Here is a 25,162-nt window from a genome sequence, read left to right on the forward strand (position 1 = left end):
CTTTCTGAATACAGAAAGTAGATACGCCGGCGCAACTTAGCAATTACGTGGCGTATCTATGGATACGCCGGCGTAATTGCTCTCTGAATCTACCCCATTGCTTTCATTAGCGCCCTCTATCACACTCTTCATGATCTCTGGGATGTTTGTTGTTTTTCAGTTTGTTACATTTGTTTCTTTTCTTCTGTGATTTTTATTATTGTTATTATTATTTTGTTTCTTCCTTTATTCAGAGATGGCAGATTGTAGGTTTGGGCTGGTTGTTGGTGTGTGGGGGATGGGATGTGCTGTACCCCCTCCCCTCCCCCAGTCTGTATTATTATTCCACATAAAAAGATGTTTTGCTTTCTAAGTCAATTCATAGCGTGCCAATCACAGGCTCCGCCCCGATATCATGTCTGTACCCCTCTTTACTGCACCTGTCACCCTCCTTCCCCCCACTCACCCCCCTCTTTCTCCTATCTCACCCTCCTGCCCCCCTCACCCTTCTGCCCTCTCTTACCCCCCAACCCCCTCTTCTTCCTCTGGCCCCATTAACTCTCCCTCCTCCTGTCTCCTCTCTTATACCATCTTCCCTCGCTCACCCTCCATCTTCCCTCGCTCACCCTCCATCTTCCCTCGCTCACCCTCCAACTCACCATCCACTCATTCTCACCCTCCTGTTCTCCTCTGCCATCCTCCTGTCCCCTCTCTTACCATCCTCCATCTCTGACCCTCCTGGCACTTCTCTCTCTCTCTTCCCCCTCTCTCTCTTCCCCCCTCTCTCTGGGGGTTGATGATGGAAGAGCTCTTTACAGGGAAGGTTGATGGGGAAAGATATTTTTATTGGGGGGTTGATGGGGGAAGAGATTTGTACTGGGGGGTTGATGGGGAAAGAACTTTGTACTGGGGGGGGGGGGGGGGGGTGGGGGAGGAGCTTTTTACTGAGAGGGTTGATGGGGGAAGAGCTTTGTACGGGGAGGGTTGATGGGAGAAGAGCTTTGTACTGGGGGGTTGATGGGGGAAGAATTTTGTCCTGGGGGGTTGATGGGGAAAGAGCTTTGTACGGGGAGGGTTGATGGGAGAAGAGCTTTGTACTGGGGGGTTGATGGGGAAAGAACTTTGTACTGGGGGGAGGTTGGTGGGGGAGAAGCTTTTTACGGAGAGGGTTCATGGGGAAAGAGCTTTTTACGAGGAGGGTTGATGGTGGAAGAGCTTTGTACTGGGGGGTTGATAGGGGAAGAACTTTGTCCTGGGGGGTTGATGGGGAAAGAGCTTTTTACGGGGAGGGTTGATGGGGGAAGAGCTTTGTACTGGGGGGTTGATGGGGGGAAGAGCTTTGTCCTGGGGGGTTGATGGGGGGAAGAGCTTTGTCCTGGGGGGTTGATGGGGGAAGAGCTTTGTACTGGGGGGTTGATGGGGGAAGAACTTTGTACTGGGGGGTTGTTGGCAGAAGAACTTTGTCCTGGGGGGTTCATGGGGAAAGAGCTTTTTACGGGGAGGGTTGATGGGGGAAGAGCTTTGTACTGGGGGATTGATGGGGGAAGAGCTTTTTACAGGGAGGGTTGATGGGGGGGAAAAGCTTTGTAGTGGGGGTAGGAGGAGAAAGTTTTGTACTAGGGGCCATCTAGAGGCCAAAATGTGGTATAACCTTCTGAAATGCCCCAATGAGAAAATATACCACATTTTGGCCACTAGATGGAGCTGATGCGATAGGAGTTTTTCTATTCCAAAACGTACTCTGATATTTCGTTCTGTTTGCATGAATGTTTCTGATGTTCGTGCAACAAATGTGTATCGCGCTCACTGTCCCGTCTTTTGATATTAATAATCACACACAGTATTTGGTTACAACATTTAGTTAAATAATTGTTTATTGCTATAAAGTCTCCTATGAGAGTACAGAGTGAGCCCTCTATAGTCGGGGTGATCATGCATGTATGCTCGCCTTGGGCTCCAGAGAGAAGATAGACCATAATGTGGACTCAGTTTGCCCAATCTATGGGTTTGGCTGCCATCTTTGAGTCTCAGGATCCACAGTCACCTGATTCTGAGCTCGGATGTTGCTCATGGGGTCTTGTTACCCACATTACTGTATAAAATATAATTGTATTCCACTCTTTGATATAAAACCTTTGCAGAGGTTGGGAATTGGCCTTTGGCTCTCCTTCATCTCCTCGATGTCACTTTAGCAGCCAGTGTAGGAGGAGAGAGCAGAGGAAGAGGAGGTGGTTGTAAGATGGGCAGATCGAATCACTGGGCTCAAATGGTGGAGTGATCACCGCAGGAGTCAGCTGGAACTGTGGGACGTATTGTTTGATCCAAGTGGAGTACGCTGCCACTCTGGTGTAGACACCCGGGCGGTTGGCAAGGGCACAGCCGAATCCCCAGCTGACAATTCCAGCAAGAAGCCATGAGCCATCCCATTTGCAAGCAAGGGGGCCACCAGAATCGCCCTGTGGAGGTTAGAGAAGCAAAATGTTAGTGACAGCAGAACAGCATATGTAATTGTGGCTTCTCGGGGGTCTAGATCTGGGGGCTGCCAATCACCCCCATCCTTCTTTTGAAGGTTGTTTTTGGAAGGGATAAGAGGTCATCCACCCAACTTGCTCTACCATGGAGAGTTTATTTCAGTGTTTTCCCATATCTTTCAGGTTCTCTATTTGGAGATCATTACATTCCCTGGGGGGTTCCAACACACCCCCTGCCGTATTTATAATTTTACAAGTCATCCCATAACTGGAGACCTCATGAAATGTACGAAACCAGACAAATGACCTATTCTAACACACTCCACCTAAAAATGTAATATCATTTTAGGTGGCTTAACCCCAAATCTTCCCTGGCTCTTTAGAAGTACCTTCCAGCTTCCAAATGAATCCAAAAGTCTATATATCCACCTAAAGCCTGAAGACCAATGTTGGCCAAGAACTCTGGGAGTGCTGACCCATGGCCGTGCCTCTCATTTACCTGACATGCGTCCTTCAGCCCATCCTTGAATCCGGCACAGATCATGTCCCATTGGATGATGGTTTTGTTGGGGCTCAGTGTGGGGTTATTGATGTGGTACATGTTGTCACAAACTGGTTGGTCTATAATTGGAATTTCGACCTGCTGAAGTGTTCGGGGAGACGGCAGGCTCACTGCAATAGACAAGGCATTGTTATTGGTTGCCAGATATCTGTTCTATGTTACTTTTCACATGTATCTGGGAGCCATCAAACAAAATTTACAACAATGGAACTAAAGTCCACACATGATGGTCAGGATTTTTCAAATGTTTTTTAAGGTAAAATGAAAATCAATATAAGGAAGCCAACAGGAAAACCTTTCAGTGTTTCACACTACACGGGCTATGGCTATGATTATGGTTTGATAGGGACTATTGTGTGAAGGCTTGGGTTCCTTTACTGTACTGGCCAGCTAGGGAGGTGGCAGATCTCAGCCAGCACCAAGAAGAAAACTGGTCCCTATGAGTTCCTTTACTGTACTGGTCAAGGAGGTGGCAGATCTCAGCCAGCACCAAGAAGGGAGCCGGTCCCTATGGGTTCCTTTACTGTACTGGTTAAGTAGATGGCAGATCTCAGCCAGAACCAAGAAGGGAGCCGGTCCCTATGGGTTCCTTTACTGTACTGGTTATGTAGATGGCAGATCTCAGCCAGAACCAAGAAGGGAGCCAGTCCCTATGGGTTCCTTTACTGTACTGGTTATATAGATGGCAGATCTCAGCCAGAACCAAGAAGGGAGCCGGTCCCTATGAGTTCCTTTGCTGTACTGGTTAAGTAGATGGCAGATCTCAGCCAGAACCAAGAAGGGAGCCGGTCCCTATGAGTTCCTTTACTGTACTGGTTAAATAGATGGCAGATCTCAGCCAGAACCAAGAAGGGAGCCAGTCCCTATGGGTTCCTTTACTGTACTGGTTAAGTAGATGGCAGATCTCAGCCAGAACCAAAAAGGAAGATGGTCCCTATGGGTTCCTTTACTGTACTGGTTAAGTAGATGGCAGATCTCAGCCAGAACCAAGAAGGGAGCCGGTCCCTATGAGTTCCTTTGCTGTACTGGTTAAGTAGATGGCAGATCTCAGCCAGAACCAAGAAGGGAACCAGTCTCTATGGGTTCCTTTACTGTACTGGTTAAGTAGATGGCAGATCTCAGCCAGAACCAAGAAGGGAGCCGGTCCCTATTGGTTCCTTTACGAGTGAACGGGAAGCATATACGCTATTGTCGTAACATCTAGATACAGAGAGAAGCCACATTGTTCTGTAGAGAAAGCGGGTGTAGGTTTTCTGTGTAGTTTAGTCTTCCGACGCAGTTTATGGGTGTACAACGGAAAACCCTTGTGTATGCATACACTGTAATGGGTAGAGACATATTTCGGGGGTTGGTCTGTGATTGTTAACTAATCATTGGGCATAGTTATTACAGACACTGCAGTGTAAAAGAGTGGTACTCTGTAGTTCTGTGCCAAAAGTGTTGGGACGACAAGCCATAGAGTTAATAACAGCTCGGTTAGAGTTTCTAGTTGGGGGACTGGACCAGATATAGTGGTTGCAGTCCGTCAATCCACCATAGAAGAAGGCACCGGGGCGGTGCTCCCCTATATGGGTGCAAGGGTTTCCCTGGATGCAGGGGTAAGACTATAAGCCAAATCTATTTGCCATGGGCACTTGGAGGTCCATGCAAGGAAAGGAGGCTTCCCACAGTCAGACGGCTGCACAGTACATGAAGTCTAGTTTTGGGGCAAAGGTCATGAAACCACAAAAACATTGACATAGGTGGTCCAAGGATACCATTTTGGGTATCCTTCTGGAGTTCATGTAGCGCGACTGTAACTTCAGAAATCTGTAATACTGAGTGGGTTGATGGAGGTGTAGTACACGCTTTTGTGGTTAAAATTCTCAAGCCTGTTTTTGAACTTTGTATGGCTGGTCCATGCAAGGTTTTTCGAGCTGCTCTCGTGTTTTTCCCATTGTATTTTTTTCTATTGTTAGAAGAGTGAAGGCAGCATTCAGGCTGTTTGTTTTATATTTTCGTTTTTGTTTTGGAAGCTTTGAAGTATCTCCCCCACATTTGTATCTGAATGTTTGTATGTAGTAACATGAATATGTTGGAACTTACCGTGGCAATCCTCCTACGCGTTGCGGCTGTTGTATTTTTGTAGGAACGGGAATGTAAGGGTTACAGAGGGTTTTCGTTGAATTGGTTTTGAAGAATGTCAGTGACAATTTACCAATGTACAGGAATGTCATTATTGTTTGCCATTCTCTGCAGGTTAAATATAAAGGATAGAGTAATCATTTTTGTTTAAGTGTAGCGCCTGTGTACTTTCTGTACAGGTGCTATCTTAAATTTAAGGGGGATGAGAAAGGTAGTTAGCTCTCATCCATTTGATTTGTCTAAATTGGGCCTCTGCTTTAGCTGTGCTGTGTTGTGGGTCCATTCTGTTGTTTACGGGGTGCTATACCACCCCGGAGCGACAGGTGGCGCCAGTGGAGTCCAGGCTAGGGTGAATCTTGCCAGCAGCCAATCAGGAGGGTTTTTCCCTTGCGAGGCATGCTGGGAGAGGGTACTTCTGGAGCAGACGCCATTAGGCGGGGTTCTTGTTCCTGGTGCAGCACCCACCTTCAGGGTGACCACACATCACGGCCCCCCAGCGAGATGGCCTATCTGTTCATGTCCTATGTCTGGCTAATACTGCCTGCCCTGATCTGTTCATGTCCTATGACTCTGCCTGAACACTGCCTGCCCTGATCTGTTCCTGTCCTATGACTGTTCCTGAACACCGCCTGCCCTGATCTGTTCCTGTCCTATGACTCTGCCTGAACACTGCCTACCCTGATCTGTTCCTGTCCTATGACTCTGCCTGAACACTGCCTACCCTGATCTGTTCCTGTCCTATGACTCTGCCTGAACACTGCCTGCCCTGATCTGTTCCTGTCCTATGACTCTGCCTGAACACTGCCTGCCCTGATCTGTTCATGTCCTATGACTCTGCCTGAACACCGCCTGCCCTGATCTGTTCCTGTCCTATGACTCTGCCTGAACACTGCCTGCCCTGATCTGTTCCTGTCCTATGACTCTGCCTGAACACTGCCTGCCCTGATCTGTTCCTGTCCTATGACTCTGCCTGAACACTGCCTGCCCTGATCTGTTCCTGTCCTATGACTCTGCCTGAACACTGCCTACCCTGATCTGTTCCTGTCCTATGACTCTGCCTGAACACCGCCTGCCCTGACCTGTTCCTGTCCTATGACTCTGCCTGAACACTGCCTGCCCTGATCTGTTCCTGTCCTATGACTCTGCCTGAACACCGCCTTCCCTGATCTGTTCCTGTCCTATGACTCTGCCTGAACACCGCCTGCCCTGATCTGTTCCTGTCCTATGACTCTGCCTGAACACTGCCTGCCCTGATCTGTTTAAATTTTTTATCAGTCTACCTGAATTCTTCCCGTTGACCATACATGTTTTCCAATGATGTATTTTCCTTTTGGGTTGGTCCTTTGGTTATCTAGCCTCATATCATCAGTTTTCAGTTGGGAGACAAAACAAACACCCTCCTGATGCGGCTATTAATAAGAATTGGACATTCCTTTAGATTTATGAGCTAGACGGAGCCCACACCACCCACTAGTGACACTGAGTGGAAATGCGATCATCTCACTGCTAAATGTCCTCATTCGTTCTGAACGTCAATAAATAATATCATCAGGTGATAAATGGAGACTCTGTACATAAATGTGAATCCCTTTCCCCAGATACTGCGTCTGGATGTAGACCAGAGAGCCCTCACCTCCTTGCCTTATGGAGCCCCAGCCAGTGACGAAGCAGTACATGTCGCTGGGGAACTGGACGTTGGATTCGGGGATGCAGATTGGCATGATGTAGTCCGTGTACTGTATGGAGTACTGCAGTTTGAGAAGGGCGATGTCTCCACTGCTACCTGCGCCCCGGTAGATGGGATGGATGTTGATGGAGGCGATCGGAGACATGACCCCGCCTGGTACAGACAGCTGGTGAGCTCCCAGGTTCACCATGTAATTAGATACAGAGTAGGGCCTGGTGGGAAGAGAAGAACACCAAGATAAAGATCAGATACAAGTTAATTTCTCACATTCATCTATCATCCTTACACAGAGTGCAGCTAAAGTGTGAGTGCATAACCTGGTCATTGCCTGACCATAGCCTTACCATGCCTAGTCATAGCTTGACCATAGACTTACCATGCCTACTCATAGCCTTACCATGTCTAGTCATCGCCTAACTGTAACGGAACCCCAAATGGGACAGGGGTTAAAGCCGTTTAAGATATTCCAATTCCGAACCCAAGACAGCTATCGACACGCCACAATCCGGCGAACACGACCCATACGAATTCCCCCATTAACGAGACACACACAGCTCTCTATGAAGTTCAAGCAGGTCTGACAATCTTTACTGAGACAGCAGGCTCTTATATACTTATATACACAAAAAGAATACTGCAGTAATCAAATGAACAATGATCCAACTCCACCCACAACATGACACAATGGTTCCTAACGAGCCCCCTCAATACACATCTTTTAGTCAGACATTCTGGCTCCATCTCTGACATAATTTACATGAGCTAATTAACTGCAGCTGATAATTCATACACCTGACCTTTAGGCTGTCTATTAACTCACAATACACATTATCATCAATAGACCTTCACACAATTCAGGGTCAATTAGCACAAGCCATCTTAAATTCATTTACATCACAGTAGCAGACTTAATTACTACAGAAAGCTTTAAAGTACACAACAGCCAGGTAGCTGGAGGTGATGACATCTTTCAATCTTTCAATTAACATCTTTCAATTAACCTGTTGAGTTCAGAATCAACAACCAGTAATAGTTCAAGATATCCTGGAATATGTTGTGAATTACAGACCTATGTTAAAGCAATCCAAGATATATTCTGACTGTCCATTTTTTTCTGGCTCATACTTTGTAAGAGCTTCTGGGTTCCACGGGCCCTCCCGTTACACTAACCATAGCCTTACCGTGCCTAGTCATAGCCTTTCTGTGCCTAGTCATGTCCATAGCCTTACTGTGCCTAGTCATAGCCTTGCCATGCGCAGTCATAGCCTGACCATGCCTAGCCATAGCCTGACCCTAGCCTTATCATACCTAGTCATAGCCTGGTCATAGCCCCACAATGCCTAGTCATAGTCTGACCATAACCCTAACGTGCCTAGTCATAGCCTGCCTATAGCCTCACAATGCCTAGCCATAGTCTGACCATAGCCTTAATGTGCCTACTCATAGCCTGACCATAGTCTTACCAAGCCTAGTCATAGTCTGATCATAGTTTTACCATGCCTAGTCATTGCATGACCATAGTCTTACCATGCCTAGTCATAGTCTGACCATAGCCTTAACGTGCCTAGTCATAGCATGCCTATAGCCTCACAATGCCTAGTCATAGTCTGACCATAGCCTTACCATGCCTAGTCATTGCGTGACCATAGTCTTACCATGCCTAGTCATAGCCTGACCATAGTCTTACCATGCCTAGTCATAGCCTGACCCTAGCCTTACCATACCTACTCATAGCCTGACCATAGTCTTAACGTGCCTAGTCATAGCCTGACCATAGCCTTACCATGCCTAGTCATAGCCTGACCATAGCCTTACCATGCCTAGTCATAGCCTAACCATAGTCTTAACGTGCCTAAGCATAGCCTGACCATAGCCTTACCATGCCTAGTCATAGTCTGACCATAGTCTTACCATGCCTAGTCATACTCTGACCATAGCCTTACCATGCCTAGTCATAGCCTGACCATAGCTTTACCATGCCTAGTCATAGCCTGACCATAGTCTTAACGTGCCTAGTCCTAGCCTGACCATAGCCTGGTTGTAGCCAGGTCATTGGCTGATCACAGCCTGGTCATAGCCTCGTGTAGGGACCCTGGTCTAAATACAGTGCAGCAGCTAGTCTGTAGCCAGTCTGAGCTTAGTTTGTCTACGTTGCCAGTTTTCGCTGAGTTTCCTTTAAGCTCCAGGACATCGTTTCCTTCTGTTTGTTACTGTTCAGTGCTCTCCAGTAGGTAAAGTAAGACGATATTCTGACGTGTGAAGAAACGGGGGCCTCTCGCTGCAAACCTATTGTCCTCCAGAGGCCCCCAACTATGAAGACTGAATGGGGGAAAATGCATGTGGAACCCAGAATCCCTTGTTGGGAAACCCTTGTTTCAGTTCCCCAAGCACCTCTTATGTCTAAATCACCCTGTGTCCATTGGGGGCACAGGGTGACCAAGAAAATAATGGACATTAAGAATATGTCTTGGATTACTTAAAATGGGACAATAATATTTATTCACAATATCTCCCGGGATAGATGCCATATTAGAAAGTGTGACTCATTCATACTGTTGGGACATATACTGTAAGGAGATGCTAATGTCATCACCTCCAGCCACCTGTCTGTCTGTTGTCTGTTATAATGTAAATGAGTCTAGGATAACTTCTAAGGGTCTTTCATTGTGGCTTGTGCTAATTGACCCTGTAATGGTGTGAAGGAGTTCTGTGTTGATTGGTGATAATGTTGATTGTGTCTTCTGAGCTACAAGACGGCAAGTCTGTCCTAAAGGTCATGCCTCTGAGTCATCTTGGCTGCTTAAAGGGATTAGTTAATTAGCTCATGTTAATTAGGTCTGGTCACAGGTGTATTTTCAGAGTAATATGAGCAGGATATGTATGCACCCCCTCTCTTACTGTATATAAGCCTGTAATCTTTCAATAAAGATTGATATTCCTGTTTGACCTTCAACACGGAGCTTCGTGTCGTATTTGGGGGAGAATTATTCGTATTGGGTTTCTTGTTCACCTGGTTGGAGTTTTCGGTAGCTGCCTTTGTGTTCAGGAATGGAATGTCCTAAACGACTTTAACCCCTTTCATACTTGGGGTGTCGTTACAATGTTGTGCAGCTTCACTTTGTAAAAAATATGCAGCCAGGGGTGGGGAAAATAACTGCTTGCACGTAATTGGATGAATGGAATCAGCAGAGCTTCACCACTTTTACTAAGCTCTGGGGGAAATGAGTGTAACTGCACTTGCAAAGTGCACAGACTGTTTGCCTTCAGTAAATCCACCCCCAAAACTTTCCTAAGCCCTCTCTTTGTGAATAACGAACACTGATTAAGGGAATGTGAAAGCAACAGGGCAAGCATAGCTAGGAATGAACTAACTAGCACTAAACAGGAGGAGAGGACAGAGGGAGAGACCAAATCACATCAGTAAACAAGCTGTAGTGGCTCATAATTGCCACTAGATGTCAGCATGCACCAAACAAAGGCCACCTTATTCAATTCAATACTAGAGTCACTTTTGGGCTCAGGGTGACCAAGAAAATAATGAACCCTGAGAACATGATTGGATTACTACAAATGGGACAATAATATTCATTAACAATATTTCTCAAGAAATATGAAGATTTTATCCCCTGTACACTGTGAGGTCTATGAGCAGGAAGTATAATTCCTAATATGACCAGGAAGTACAACTCCTAATATGGGCATTCCAGGAAGTTCAATGTAAGAGCCATTAGATCCCCATTGCTGTTGTTGTTAATTAACTCTGCTATTGTGTGTTGATTTGTGATAATGTCGATTGTGTCTTCTGAGCTACAAGACGGCAAGTCTGGCCTAAATCTCATGTCTCTGAGTCATCTAGGCTGTCAAAAGGGATTAGTCAATGAGCTCATGTTAATTAGGTTTCTGGTCACAGGTGTATTTCCAGAGTAATATGAGCAGGAGGTAAGCACCTCCTCTTTTGACTGTGTATAAAACTTGTATTGCTTTCAATAAAGATTCTCATTCCTGCTTGACCCCCAAGACAGAGCCTTGTCTTGTATTTGGGGGAGAATTATTGGTATGGGTTTCTTGTTCGGCTGATTGGAGGGTTCGGGAGCTGCCTTTGTGTTCGGGAATGGAATGTCCTAAACGACTTGAACCCCTTTCATACTCGGGGTGTCGTTACAAATACAATACAGAAAAAATGCAGACAGGTGCCATCTTTTTTGTTCTCTTATTATTTCTCTCCTTTTTCTTTGTTCCACCTTCTCTTTTCCTCTCCCCTCCATGTATTCTCCATTTGTATTCCTTCTCTTACTCCTTGGTGGGGGGAATAGGATGAGTGGCAGCGCTGGCGGGGAGTTGGGGTTAGTGGCAACGCTGGGGGGAGTTCTGATCGGCCAACTTAGGTGTTCTTGATGAAGGTCATCTGCTGATCTGAGAACTGTAGTGGGGACTTATAATGGCACCTATAATCACAGGTAGTGTTACTCACTGTGTCTCCGGCTTTGTGGTGTCTCATAGCAGTGACACCTATGCCGAAATCAGGAGATCTCCTCCAGCCCCTCCTACTTCACATTCCTCACCAGTCATCTGACCTCTAGTCTCTGCCTCCCAGCCAACCCCGTGAACTGAATTGGCGGCTGCGGGCTTCAGGAACAGCCCAGCTAGGCGGCAACAGGCTCCAGGGATAGCCATGCAGGGTGGCCGTGAAAAGGCTGGGAGAGCAGTGCGGGCTTCAGGAACAGCCCAGGATTTGGTTACCCCTGGCAAATGGTCATTCGATCCCGGAGGGGGTCCCGACCCCCAGGTTGAGAACCACTGCTATAGATAAATACAGTATAAACATATATATGCCACTTACCCGAAAAAAGTCACCTACCCTACAAAGCAGTGGGCCGCGGTCAGCACCCACTGGGAGTCAATCATGACCCCTCCGCAGATATGGGAGCCATTTTTCCTCAGGCTGATCTGCCATGGCCAATCCCCGGGGGAGGCGTCCTGTCCACCCACAATACGGTCCGATGTCACCGGCTTCCCACAACCTACACAGAACCAGAAACCGTGATGCCGGGTAAGCATGGTTGGCCAGCTTTGTATGGGGGTATCAGTTATGTAAACTAAGTCTAGAAGGTTGTGGACTCACCTGAGTAGGGCATTGAAAGCTGAGCACCTGAAAGATGAAGAAACATGTTAATATGTCATCTCTAGAAGCCACGGAGCCACTATTCATCTACTATGAGAGGGTCTGCTCTCCCTTTGGGGAACTTCTCATGTCTTCTGACATCCTGAGAGCGTCTGATCAGCCCGAGACGCCCAGAAACGTTTTAATTACAGTGGAACCTCAGATTACAAGCATAATCCGTTCCAGGAGAATGCTTGTGATCCAAAGTACTTGCATATCAAAGCGAGTTTCCCCATTGAAGTCAATGGAAACTAAAATAATTTGTTCCCCATTGACTTCAATGGCATGCAATACCGCATGCGGCCAGAGGCGGGGGGGTGCTGGACAGCCTCAGAAACGGCTGGAAAAGCCAGAGGACAGTACGGCTGACCTCGGCAAACCTCGGAAAGACTCAGTTCACGAGCCTTTCTGAGGTTTGCCGAGGTCAGCCGAATTGTCCTCAGCTATGGCGGCCCCCCAACCTCAGGCCAAAAGCGGTACTGCACACCGCTTTGGTCTAAATCCTGCTAGTTTTGTGAGACAACACTCGCAAACCGAGTTAAGATTTTTAGAAATACACAGAGCTCGTATTGCGAAACGCTCGTTAACTGCGTTACTCGCAATCCGAGGTTCCACTGTACTCTAAAGAAGTCTTTTTTTTTCTGTGGTCACCCAAAAAGGTCTTTCACTCCATTAATCAGAGAGAGTCTAGTACACATGGGTCAAACACACAGCCTGTGGGCCATTTCGTGTGGCCCTCACACCACTCCTGCAGCTGCAGCACCCCTCCCTCATCTCCACCCCCAACTTGTCTCAGCATTCAGCAGCAGAGAGGAGGACAGAACTCCTACAGATCCTGCACTTCTCCATGAAGCATCAGCACCCCCTCGCCTCCTCCTTGTCTCAGCATTCAGCAGCAGAGAGGAGGACTGAACTCCTACAGATCCTGCACTTCCCATGAAGCATCAGCACCCCCTCGCCTCCTCCTTGTCTTAGCATTCAGCAGTAGATAGGAGGACTGAACTCCTACAGATCCTGCACTTCCCATGAAGCATCAGCACCCCCTCGCCTCCTCCTTGTCCCAGCATTCAGCAGCAGAGAGGAGGACTGAACTCCTACAGATCCTGCACTTCCCATGAAGCATCAGCACCCCCTCGCCTCCTTCTTGTCCCAGCATTCAGCAGCAGAGAGGAGGACTGAACTCCTACAGATCCTGCACTTCCCATGAAGCATCAGCACCCCCTCGCCTCCTTCTTGTCTCAGCATTCAGCAGCAGAGAGGAGGACAGAACTCCTACAGATCCTGCACTTCTCCATGAAGCATCAGCACCCCCTCGCCTCCTCCTTGTCTCAGCATTCAGCAGCAGAGAGGAGGACTGAACTCCTACAGATCCTGCACTTCCCATGAAGCATCAGCACCCCCTCGCCTCCTCCTTGTCCCAGCATTCAGCAGCAGATAGGAGGACTGAACGTGGGGGGGTCCCTGAGCCGTGCCCAGGGGTGCCCGCTCGGAAAGACGGCCCTGCCTACTGCTGTCATTGCAAAAGTCCCAACGCCCTGCTCTTCCACTGAGTGTTTGATGGATTTTATACAGAAGAGAACAGAAGACACCCCAAAATTGTTGTACTGTGGGGAGTCTGGTCTTCTCTGTGGTCACCCAAAAAGGTCTTTCACTCCAATAATCAGAGAGAGTCTAGTACACATGGGTCAAACACACGGCCTGGGGGCCATTTCATTTGGCCCTCACACCATTCCTGCAGCTGTGGCACCCCCCCCCCCCCAAGTCTACTGGAAGCCTACTACTGTCATTGCAAAAGTCCCAACGCCCTGCTCTTCCACTGAATGTTTAATGGATTTTATACAGAAGAGAACAGAAGACACCTCAGACTGAGCGGGTGCAGAGCCAGAACACAAGATAAGAAGGATTTCACTGCTGGAACCCCCAAATTATACAAGAAACCAATGAGTGACTCTCCCCACCAGACCGCTCCTGTAAATGAAATAATAAAGATTAAACCGGTATGAGTTGTTGCCTCCAAGCAGATGTAAAGCTATTAGCATAGCCACTAATTCATTAAAAAAAGGTTGGAATTTGTCTGATTATTATTACCCAGGAAGACTGGTTTGTAGCACTGGGAGGAATAAATATCCAATCCATTCTTAGAATTAGTGTTTCAATCACCTAACAAGGAGCCGGATTCTCATGGTTAGGGTGGAACGAGTCACCGGCAGATGTCACCATTACACGGGTAACAGTCAGTCATCTAAATATTCAGGTGAGAACGTTCTCACGCCTTAGAACTTCCAGGAATTTTCTTAAGAGGGAAGTACTGCTAAATCTGAGGGCCGCTTTGGAGATGTTCACCACGTTAAAAGAAAGTTTCTGAATTCAGTTCTCTGCCGAGCCGGCGTCAGAAGGAGGTGGAGGTCTAGTTTTGATAAAAGTTCTCTTTTTTTTCCCGGAGAAGAACATCTAAGGATTAAGGTAAATTTTTCTGAAAAGGTTGAAATCTAATTTTTTGTTTGTTTTGTTTTAATGGAAAATCTAAATTCTAAAACCTTCTGTTTTATTGACGCTCTGATCAAAGCTTCAAGTGGACTTTTGAGGTGCCCCCCGAGAAAACCATAACTTTGACATTTTTATTCATAAAATAAACCTTAAATTCTTTAGATAAGGTCGTTCTCACGTTTCAGAACTTCCAGGAATTTTTCTTAAGAGGGAAGTACTGCTAAATCTGAGGGCCGCTTTGGAGATTTTCATCACGTTAAAAGAAAGTTTCTGAATTCAGTTCTCTGCCGAGTCGGCGTCAGAAGGGGGTGGAGGTCTAGTTTTGATAAAAGTGCTCTTTTTTTTCCGGAGAAGAACATCTCAGGCCTCGTACACACGGCAGAGTTTCTCGGCAGAATTCGGCGAGAAACTCGGTCAGAGCCTGATTCTGCCGAGAAACTCTGTTGTCTGTACACTTTCGGCCCGATGGAGCCGCCGAGGAACTCGTCGAGAAAATAGAGAACATGTTCTCTATTTTCTCGTTGTTCTATGGGAGCTCTCGGCCCGCCGAGCTCCACTGCGGCTTCAGGGCTGAACTCGACGAGGAACTCGACGTGTTTGGCACGTCGAGTTCCTCGGCCGTGTGTACGAGGCCTAAGGATTAAGGTACATTTTTCTGAAAGGTTGGAATCTAATTTTTTGTTTGTTTTGTTTTATTGGAAAATCTAAATGCGAAAACCTTCTGTTTTATTGACGCTCTGATCAAAGCTTCAAGTGGAATTTTGAGGTGCCACAGAGAAAACCGCAATACAAAATTTAAAATTAGGGGTGGGGCAATGGCGTATCTAGGGTATGGCAGATATGACAAGTGCCATGGGCGCCATCTGAAGGGGGCGCTCGTGAGTGGCTGGGCAGCAAGGCACTTACCAGGGCATACTTGCCAACAGTCACAATTTTGGTGGGACATTCCCAGGCTATGGCAGTCCTGGGTAGTTTCCCGAAAAAACGTTTTTGTCCTAGGCAGGGATGGACTGGACTGAGTTGTGATATTAAACCCCCCCTTAAAAAAAGATGAACCACTCCAGCCCGCCCGGTGCTGCCCACACAGAATGCTGAGAGGGATGTAAGAGCCAGCTACAGAGATAGCAGGGGCTGCACCATGTCCTAGCCAATCAGTGTCTGTGATACAGAAGGCCCCACCCTCACAGGTGTCAGCTGACTGCAGTCACATGACAAGAGATATGGCCGCCATCCTCCCTCTTTAAACTTTCTGGAATACACTTATTGCTATTGTGATGTAGGATCTGGGCCTGCTGTCCTTTCATCCTTCTTTCTTTCGCTCTTTCATCTCAGACTCTAAATTCTAAAACCTTCCGTTTTATCGACACGCTCTGGATAGCCTTGACCAAAACCTCAAGTGGACTTTTGAGGTTCCCCAGAGAAAACCACAATACAAAATGTAAAATTAAGGGGGAATACAAACCCCTTGCTAATTTTTATTCATAAAAATAAATAAAATCAAACACAAAAAGGGTCTGTGAAACCTATAAAAGGAACTGCGTAGTCAACTTCCTTTCTATAATTAAATACTTTCCACCTCTACTGCTAATTCAGAATGATCAGAATTGGGTAATAGATCCCCTTCACATCTATTTCATCCATCATAGTTTTACAGTATCATTCTTCATCAATATTCCCTCCTCTACGCATTTCGACTGACACCAGCGTCCTCAGGAGGATACAAAGTGGAGAGATGAAATAGTTGTTGCCAACTGACTGAAACTAGTTCAGGTCAACATCCCTAATGCGTGGTGTAAAAAAGCAAGTTCCTCAAAGGTGGGACTTTTAACGGACCATGAACAATGATTTTTCTAGTAAAATTACAAATCTATTGGTAGATAAATAAAATTTGTAATTTTACGAGAATAATTATATTTTATGGTCCGTTAAAGCCTGACCTTCTGAGGAACTTTCTTTTCACGATAGAAAGTAGAGAGGTCAGTTATGATGCAATATAACCTAATAGTATAAAAAATTACCAAAAATTGTAGTAGGCTAACCTCTCGACAAATTACAACAAAACAAGAGAAAATAGTTCTCCCAAAGAAGACCAAAAAATATATATAGTGCAACAAAATAATTACCAAAAATTTTAGTTAACTGACAATTCTACTTTGTATCCTCCTGAGGAAGCCGGTACCATTCCGTGCGAAATCTGTAGAGGAAGAATATTAATGAAGAACGATACCGTATAACTATGATGGATGAAATAGATGTGAAGTGGATCTATCGCCTTGTCCTGATCATTCTGTATTAGCAGTAGAGGTGGAAAGTATTCAATTAAAGAAAGGAAGTTGACTACGCAGGTCCTTTTAGATGTGCACAGACCTTTTTGTGTTTGATTTTAGTTAGATTTAGTTTTATTTAACAATTTATAAAAAGTCAGAATTTAATTTGGCCTCAGAAAAGGGCTCTTACCACAAAAAACATAATTCGGTAGTTGAATTGGTACTTACCTGTTGCAAGGAGAAGAGACAGAGTCCAGAGATGAAGAAAAATCATGACGCCGGTGGTCAGCTCCGGGTATAATGGGATGACAGCGGCGAGCCACCTCCACAGCTCACAATGAGTGGGGGAGAGGAAAGATGTTTGATAAATTCAGAATGGAGACAGAAGCAGAGCGCACGACATGGGGAAATACGATGGGAAGACCTGGAGATGGATCTATAGTTTTGATCCTTGGAGGTGACAAGGATGTCACCTGAGTGAGGTAACACACGCACAGTCATGTCAAGATATTTAGCTGCTATACATCCCTCCTCATCACTTCCTCATCACCTCCTCCCCTCATAAACTGCAGCTGTTATGACTCCCTGAGTGATTCACCCATGTCTATAGAATGAGAGGTCACCACCCTCTGATAAGAGACTACCTGACTATAAAGAGAGACCACCACCAGTAGCGTCACTAGGGTTGGTGTCACCCGGTGCGAAATAAAATGGTGTCACCCCCCCACCAACTATAGTCCCCCCTCAGTACAGACCTCCCTCCCGCAGTACAGACCCCCTCCACTAACTACAGACCCCCCTCCCGCAGTACAGACCCCTCTCACTAAGTACAGACCCCCTCCCTCAGTACAGACCCCCCCACTAACTACAGACTCCACCATCAATATAGACCCCCTCCATCAGTGCAGACCCCCCTATTAGTTCAGACAACCCAACCAAAGTGCAGACCCCCCAGCATTACAGACCCCCCTCAATGCAGACCCCCCTTACATACCTGAGAAACAGCACTGACAGATACACACACTATGTGTCCCTCGAGCACAGGCTCCTCCTCCTCTGTGGATGTAAACAGAGAGGAGGAGGCAGCTTCGGTCCGTGTCGCTGAGGTACACAGCGGCGCGAGGCACAGCCAATCAGGGCAGCGCGTGTCACCCCGGGTGCGGCCTGCACCAGCCTAGCAATGCCTCTGACCCCCACCCTCTGATAGAAGACTACTTTTCTATAGACAGAGACCACCACCCATTGATAGAAGACTACCTGTCTATAAAGAAAGACCACCACCCTCCGATAGAAGACTACCTGTCTATAAAGAAAGACCACCACCCTCTGATACGAGACTACTTGTCTATAAAGAAAGACCACCACCCTCCGATAGAAGACTACCTGTCTATAAAGAAAGACCACCACCCTCTGATACGAGACTACCTGTCTATAAAGAAAGACCACCACCCTCCGATAGAAGACTACCTGTCTATAAAGAAAGACCCCCACCCTCTGATACGAGACTACTTGTCTATAAAGAAAGACCACCACCCTCTGATACGAGACTACTTGTCTATAAAGAAAGACCACCACCCTCCGATAGAAGACTACCTGTTTATAGAGAGAGACCACCACCCTCTGATACAGAGGACACGTTGTATATATGTGTTTATTTTTTCCTAAAGCAATGCATTGTGGGATTTGAAGCATTAGGAGAGAAGGACTCCCTTGACATTAGTAGAAATAGACTACGGTTCCCATAATGCATTGGCTTCCCAGAGAACATTGCACCCCCGCACAGCTTTATGGGGGAGGTTACTTAAAGGCGGGGAGGAGCTGAATTCTTCCCTCTGCGGAACGAGGGAGAGCACTCCAGCCAAGCAGCTAGGCCTGAAGCCTGAGCCGGGATCCACCGGAAGGCCAGCCATCCGGAGAGGGAAAAGATCAAGTGCCTCCCGCTCGTGCTTCCAAGAGACCGGGGATACTAACCAGCTGACGATTGTAACAGTGGAGAGCGGGATACCGGAGACTGTGCGTTGCAGAGTGGCCACCGATCAGCGTAACTTTTGTGAGGAGCTCAGGCGGACTAGGCCTGCTCGGATGAGAGGGCACTTGCCCAAGTTTTCCATACTACCTCAGCCTTGTGACTCGTAGCGCTCCACATATCGGAGCAGCGTACTGTTTACCGATCCACCCCAGAGACCTAACATCTGAGAGTCACGCTAGCCAAGTTGACCGATGGGATCGGTTCACAAGCCCCCTATACTTCTCATACCCCTTTAACTGAGCCTGAATACCCTTTGGATTACAAATAAGTTGACGTGCACCAACAAATTTACAAATAGACTTCACCGCTGAGGAACCTTCTTATCCAAACCAGGCCTGGTCAAGATTACTAGCGGTTGCACTTAAAGGGATTGCCCACTAGGGGGAGCTCGTGAGCATAGACTATTCATAGCCACTTTCAGACTTCAGAACGTTAACATTTGTGTTTGGCTCTTATTGACTCTTGCAGAGGGCCCTTGCAGAGTCAGCAATGTACACATTTGTATAGTTAATCTGTTGTTTGATCTTTTATCTTTCTTATTACATGCCAAGTAAAGTCACCCTTGGTTTACTATATTGATTGTGTGAGGTGTGTTTGCTCCTGAGGACTGCATTCAGAAGAAGGTAACAACACTATCACATGTCATTGTATATTTCACATGTGTTATTGGGGTCTTAGCCCAGCCGGGGGCTCGCAATACATTTGCATTTGTCTGGTGTGCCAAGGGAGGGTTTGAGCCTATTAGAGGGGTGGATAGGTAAGAGAGTAGACCCAAAACTAATCAGCAGCTCCTTCGGGGGTAGTGCTGCATAATGTATGTGTAAAGGCAGGTGTCTCAATACTTTTGGTCATATAGTGTGTGAAAAGGCAGGCGTCTCAATACTTTTGGTCATATAAGGCCAGATTCAGATAGATCAGCGGATCTTTAGATCAGCGGATCTTTAGATCCGCGTAACCTATGTGATTTAAGATCCGCCGCCGCAAGTTTTAGAGGCAAGTGGTTAATTCACAAAACACTTACCTCCAAACTTGCGGCGGCGTATCTTAAATCCCCCGGCGGAATTCAAATTCCGCGGCTAGGGGGAGTGTAGCATTTAAATCAGGCGCGTCCCCGCGCCGATTTAAATGCGCATGCGCCGTCCGCAAATTTTTCCGGCGTGCATTGCTCCCAATTACGTCGCTAGGACGTCATTGGTTTCGGCGTGAGCGTAACTTGCGTCCAGCGCGTTGGAGAATCAACGCACGCAAACGACGTAAAAAAAAAAATTTGACGCGGGAACGACGCCCATACTTAACATTGGCTACACCTGATAGAAGCAGGGGTAAGTATACGCTGGGAAAACGCTTACGTAAACGACGTAAAGTGACTGCGTCGGGCCCGCGTACGTTCGTGAATTGGCGTATCTCGCTGATTTACATATCCTCGGCGTAAATTAGCGAGAACGCCCCCAGCGGCCATTTTTAAATTGCAGTTAAGATCCGACAGTGTAACACAGTTACGCCTATTGGATCTTAGGCATATTTATGCGTAACTGATTCTATGAACCAGGCGCATAGATACGACGGGCCTCACTCAGAGATACGATGGCGTATCAGGAGATACGCCGTCGTATCTCTCTCTGAATCTAGCCCATTGTGTGTGTGGAAAGGCAGGCGTCTCAATACTTTTGGTCATATAGTGTGTGGAAAGGCAGGCGTCTCAATACTTTTGGTCATATAAGGCCAGATTCAGATAGATCAGCGGATCTTTAGATCAGCGGATCTTTAGATCCGCGTAACCTATGTGATTTAAGATCCGCTGCCGCAAGTTTTAGAGGAAAGTGGTTAATTCACAAAACACTTACCTCCAAATTTGCGGCGGCGTATCGTAAATCCCCCGGCAGAATTCAAATTTCACGGCTAGGGGGAGTTTAGCATTTAAATCAGGCGCATCCCCGCGCTGATTTAAATGCGCATGCGCCGTCCGCAAATTTTCCCGGCGTGCATTGCTCCCAATCACGTCGCTAGGACGTCATTGGTTTCGGCGTGAGCGTAACTTGCATCCAGCGCGTTGGAGAATCAACGCACGCAAACGACGTAAAAAAAAAAAAAATTGACGCGGGAACGACGGCCATACTTAACATTGGCTGCATCTCATAGAAGAAGGGGTAAGTATACGCCGGGAAAACGCTTACGTAAACGACGTAAAGTGACTGCGTCGGGCCCGCGTACGTTCGTGAATTGGCGTATTTCGCTGATTTACATATCCTCGGCGTAAATTAGCGAGAACGCCCCCAGCGGCCATTTTTAAATTGCAGTTAAGATCCGACAGTGTAACACAGTTACGCCTGTCGGATCTTAGGCATATTTATGCGTAACTGATTCTATGAATCAGGCGCATAGATACGACGGGCCTCACTCAGAGATACGACGGCGTATCAGGAGATATCAGGAGATACGCCGTCGTATCTCTCTCTGAATCTAGCCCATAGTGTGTGTGGAAAGGCAGGCGTCCCAATACTTTTGGTCATATAATGTGTGTGGAAAGGCAGGCGTCCCAATACTTTTGGTCATAGAGTGTACTAGGAGTCTTCTATCAGCAGAGAGTATGAGCTGTGCTGATTGGAGAACTCTAAGGGGGGTGTGTCAGACATCTTCAGAGAGACCCCTGCTTCCACACACAGGGACAGCGCCCCCTGCAGCATGCCGGCAGAACACGGAACGTATCTATTCGGCTGTTCTTGCGGAATGTTCATCTCGCCTTCAATAATCTTTGTATTATTGTAATCTGGATAAGGGGCGGGGCCTCGGAATGGCGCAGCGGAGGAGTCGGCGGTGACGAGGGGATCGGGTCCCTTTGTGTCCCCGGTGTTGTTCGGGGCCCGTCCCTGTGATGGAGAGGGAATGATATGCGGTGGGACCGGATTAGGGCGGAGTAGGGATTAGTTGGAGGTCGGCCACCTGGAAATCTCCGAGCGTGTCCCGGCCTGCGGCTTCCTGAAAGATGTTTATTTATATCGTCATGTCAGAGCGTTACCGACGCTAATCCGCGACACCCCGCCCGAGGGTAACCGACACCCCGCCCGAGGGTACCACAGGAGAAAACACAGCGTCTCTACAGAGGCTGAGCAATGTTTATAAACAATGTTACTTTGTATCTCTCTATCTCTCCTGTCTGATCAATGTTTATAAACAATGTTACTTTGTATCTCTCTCTCTCCTGTCTGATCAATGTTTATAAACAATGTTACTTTGTATCTCTCTCTCCCGTCTGATCGATGTTTATAAACAATGTTACTTTGTATCTCTCTATCTCCCGTCTGATCAATGTTTATAAACAATGTTACTTTGTATCTCTATCTCCCGTCTGATCAATGTTTATAAACAATGTTACTTTGTATCTCTCTATCTCCTGTCTGATCAATGTTTATAAACAATGTTACTTTGTATCTCTCTCTCTCCTGTCGGATCAATGTTTATAAACAATGTTACTTTGTATCTCTATCTCTCGTCTGATCGATGTTTATAAACAATGTTACTTTGTATCTCTCTATCTCCTGTCTGATCAATGTTTATAAACAATGTTACTTTGTATCTCTATCTCTCGTCTGATCGATGTTTATAAACAATGTTACTTTGTATCTCTCTATCTCCCGTCTGATCAATGTTTATAAACAATGTTACTTTGTATCTCTATCTCTCGTCTGATCGATGTTTATAAACAATGTTACTTTGTATCTCTCTATCTCCTGTCTGATCAATGTTTATAAACAATGTTACTTTGTATCTCTCTCTCTCCCGTCTGATCGATGTTTATAAACAATGTTACTTTGTATCTCTCCATCTCCCGTCTGATCAATGTTTATAAACAATGTTACTTTGTATCTCTCTATCTCCCGTCTGATCGATGTTTATAAACAATGTTACTTTGTATCTCTCTATCTCCCGTCTGATCAATGTTTATAAACAATGTTACTTTGTATCTCTCTATCTCCCGTCTGATCAATGTTTATAAACAATGTTACTTTGTATTTCTATCTCCTGTCTGATCAATGTTTATAAACAATGTTACTTTGTATCTCTATCTCCCGTCTGATCAATGTTTATAAACAATGTTACTTTGTATCTCTCTATCTCCTGTCTGATCAATGTTTATAAACAATGTTACTTTGTATCTCTCTATCTCCTGTCTGATCAATGTTTATAAACAATGTTACTTTGTATCTCTATCTCCCGTCTGATCAATGTTTATAAACAATGTTACTTTGTATCTCTATCTCCCGTCTGATCAATGTTTATAAACAATGTTACTTTGTATCTCTCTATCTCCTGTCTGATCAATGTTTATAAACAATGTTACTTTGTATCTCTCTATCTCCCGTCTGATCAATGTTTATAAACAATGTTACTTTGTATCTCTCTCTCCCGTCTGATCAATGTTTATAAACAATGTTACTTTGTATCTCTCTCTCCCGTCTGATCAATGTTTATAAACAATGTTACTTTGTATCTCTCTCTCCCGTCTGATCAATGTTTATAAACAATGTTACTTTGTATCTCTCTATCTCCTGTCTGATCAATGTTTATAAACAATGTTACTTTGTATCTCTCTCTCTCCTGTCTGATCAATGTTTATAAACAATGTTACTTTGTATCTCTCTATCTCCAGTCTGATCAATGTTTATAAACAATGTTACTTTGTATCTCTCTATCTCCCGTCTGATCAATGTTTATAAACAATGTTACTTTGTATCTCTCTATCTCCTTTCTGATCAATGTTTATAAACAATGTTACTTTGTATCAGCATATTTACAACTTCTCTATCTTTGAATGGGAGGGGATGCGGGGTTGCAGAAGGTCAGGAGGGGGAGTTGCAGAAGGTCAGGAAGGGGTGGGGGGTTTGTAGAAGGTCAGAAGGGGGTTGGGGGGTTGCAGAAGGTCGGGAGAGGGTGGGGGAGTTGCAGAAGGTCGGGAGGGGGTGGGGGGGGGGTTGCAGAAGGTCAGGAAGGGGTGGGGGAGTTGCAGAAGGTCGGGAGAGGGTGGGGGAGTTGCAGAAGGCTAGGTGGGGGTGGGGGGTTTGCAGAAGGTCAGGAGAGGGTGGGGGGTTGCAGAAGGTCGGGAGAGGGTGGGGGAGTTGCAGAAGGCTAGGTGGGGGTGGGGGGTTTGCAGAAGGTCAGGAGGGGGTGGGGGAGTTGCAGAAGGTCGGGAGGGGGTGGGGGGAGGGGTTGCAGAAGGCTAGGTGGGGGTGGGGGGTTTGCAGAAGGTCAGGAGGGGGTGGGGGAGTTGCAGAAGGTCGGGAGGGGGTGGGGGGGTTGCAGAAGGCTAGGTGGGGGTGGGGGATTTGCAGAAGGTCAGGAGAGGGTGGGGGAGTTGCAGAAGGTCGGGAGGGGTGGGGGGGGGGGGGTGTTGCAGAAGGCTAGGTGGGGGTGGGGGATTTGCAGAAGGTCAGGAGAGGGTGGGGGAGTTGCAGAAGGTCGGGAGGGGCTGGGGGGGTTGCAGAAGGCTAGGTGGGGGTGGGGGGTTTGCAGAAGGTCAGGAGGGGTGGGGGAGTTGCAGAAGGTCGGGAGGGGGTGGGGGGGTTGCAGAAGGCTAGGTGGGGGTGGGGGGTTTGCAGAAGGTCAGGAGAGGGTGGGGGAGTTGCAGAAGGTCGGCAGGGGGTGGGGGGGGGGGGTGCAGAAGGCTAGGTGGGGGTGGGGGGTTTGCAGAAGGTCAGGAGAGGGTGGGGGGGGGGGGGTGCAGAAGGTCGGGAGGGGTGTGGGAGTTGCAGAAGGTCAGGAAGGGGTGGGGGGTTGCAGAAGGTCATGAGGGGGATGGGGGGTTGCAGTAGGTCAGGAAGGGGTGGAGGGTTGCAGAAGGTCGGGAGGGGATGGGGGGCTGCAGAAGGTCGGGAGAGGGTGGGGGAGTTGCAGAAGGCTAGGTGGGGGTGGGGGGGTTGCAGAAGGTCAGGAGAGGGTGGGGGAGTTGCAGAAGGTCGGGAGGGGTGGGGGGGGGTGTTGCAGAAGGCTAGGTGGGGGTGGGGGGTTTGCAGAAGGTCAGGAGAGGGTGGGGGAGTTGCAGAAGGTCGGGAGGGGGTGGGGGGGGGTTGCAGAAGGCTAGGTGGGGGTGGGGGGTTTGCAGAAGGTCAGGAGGGGGTGGGGGAGTTACAGAAGGTCGGGAGGGGTGGGGGGGTTGCAGAAGGCTAGGTGGGGGTGGGGGAGTTGCAGAAGATCGGGAGGGGGTGGGGGTTGCAGAAGGTCGGGAGGGGGTGGGGGAGTTCTGAAAGGTCGGGAGGGGGTGGGGATTGCAGAAGGTCAGGAGGGGGTGGGGGAGTTGCGGAAGGTCAGGAGGGGTGGGGAGTTGCGGAAGGTCAGGAGGGGGTGGGGAGTTGCAGAAGGTCGGGAGGGGGTGGGGGAGTTGCGGAAGGTCGGGAGGGGTG

At 47.4% G+C, this 25,162-nt stretch overlaps 1 protein-coding gene across 1 annotated transcript; it reads right to left on the minus strand.

Annotated features, from left to right (window-relative positions):
• Positions 1-1,835: 1,835 nt before the first annotated feature.
• LOC120942902 (serine protease 27-like) lies at positions 1,836-17,250 on the minus strand. Its single transcript, XM_040355855.1, has 6 exons — positions 16,967-17,250; positions 11,946-11,972; positions 11,682-11,844; positions 6,770-7,035; positions 2,950-3,122; positions 1,836-2,435 (listed from the first exon to the last, which is right to left on the minus strand). The coding sequence occupies exons 1-6, from the start codon at positions 17,010-17,012 to the stop codon at positions 2,163-2,165; spliced, it is 948 nt and encodes a 315-aa protein (XP_040211789.1). The 5' UTR covers positions 17,013-17,250; the 3' UTR covers positions 1,836-2,162.
• Positions 17,251-25,162: the final 7,912 nt, after the last annotated feature.

This window comes from Rana temporaria, chromosome 6, assembly GCF_905171775.1.
Source record: "Rana temporaria chromosome 6, aRanTem1.1, whole genome shotgun sequence".
Lineage (NCBI taxonomy): Eukaryota > Metazoa > Chordata > Amphibia > Anura > Ranidae > Rana > Rana temporaria.

What these genes read in the sequence shown, in the direction of transcription:
- LOC120942902 (XM_040355855.1), bottom strand. Translation starts at nt 17,012, where the DNA reads ATGATTTTTCTTCATCTCTGGACTCTGTCTCTTCTCCTTGCAACAG. An exon ending in GTCTCTTCTCCTTGCAACAG is followed by an intron (nt 11,973 to 16,966) that starts GTAAGTACCAAT and finishes TTCATCTTTCAG; the next exon opens with GTGCTCAGCTTTCAATGCCC. An exon ending in GGGCTCCATAAGGCAAGGAG is followed by an intron (nt 3,123 to 6,769) that starts GTGAGGGCTCTC and finishes TGTCTATTGCAG; the next exon opens with TGAGCCTGCCGTCTCCCCGA.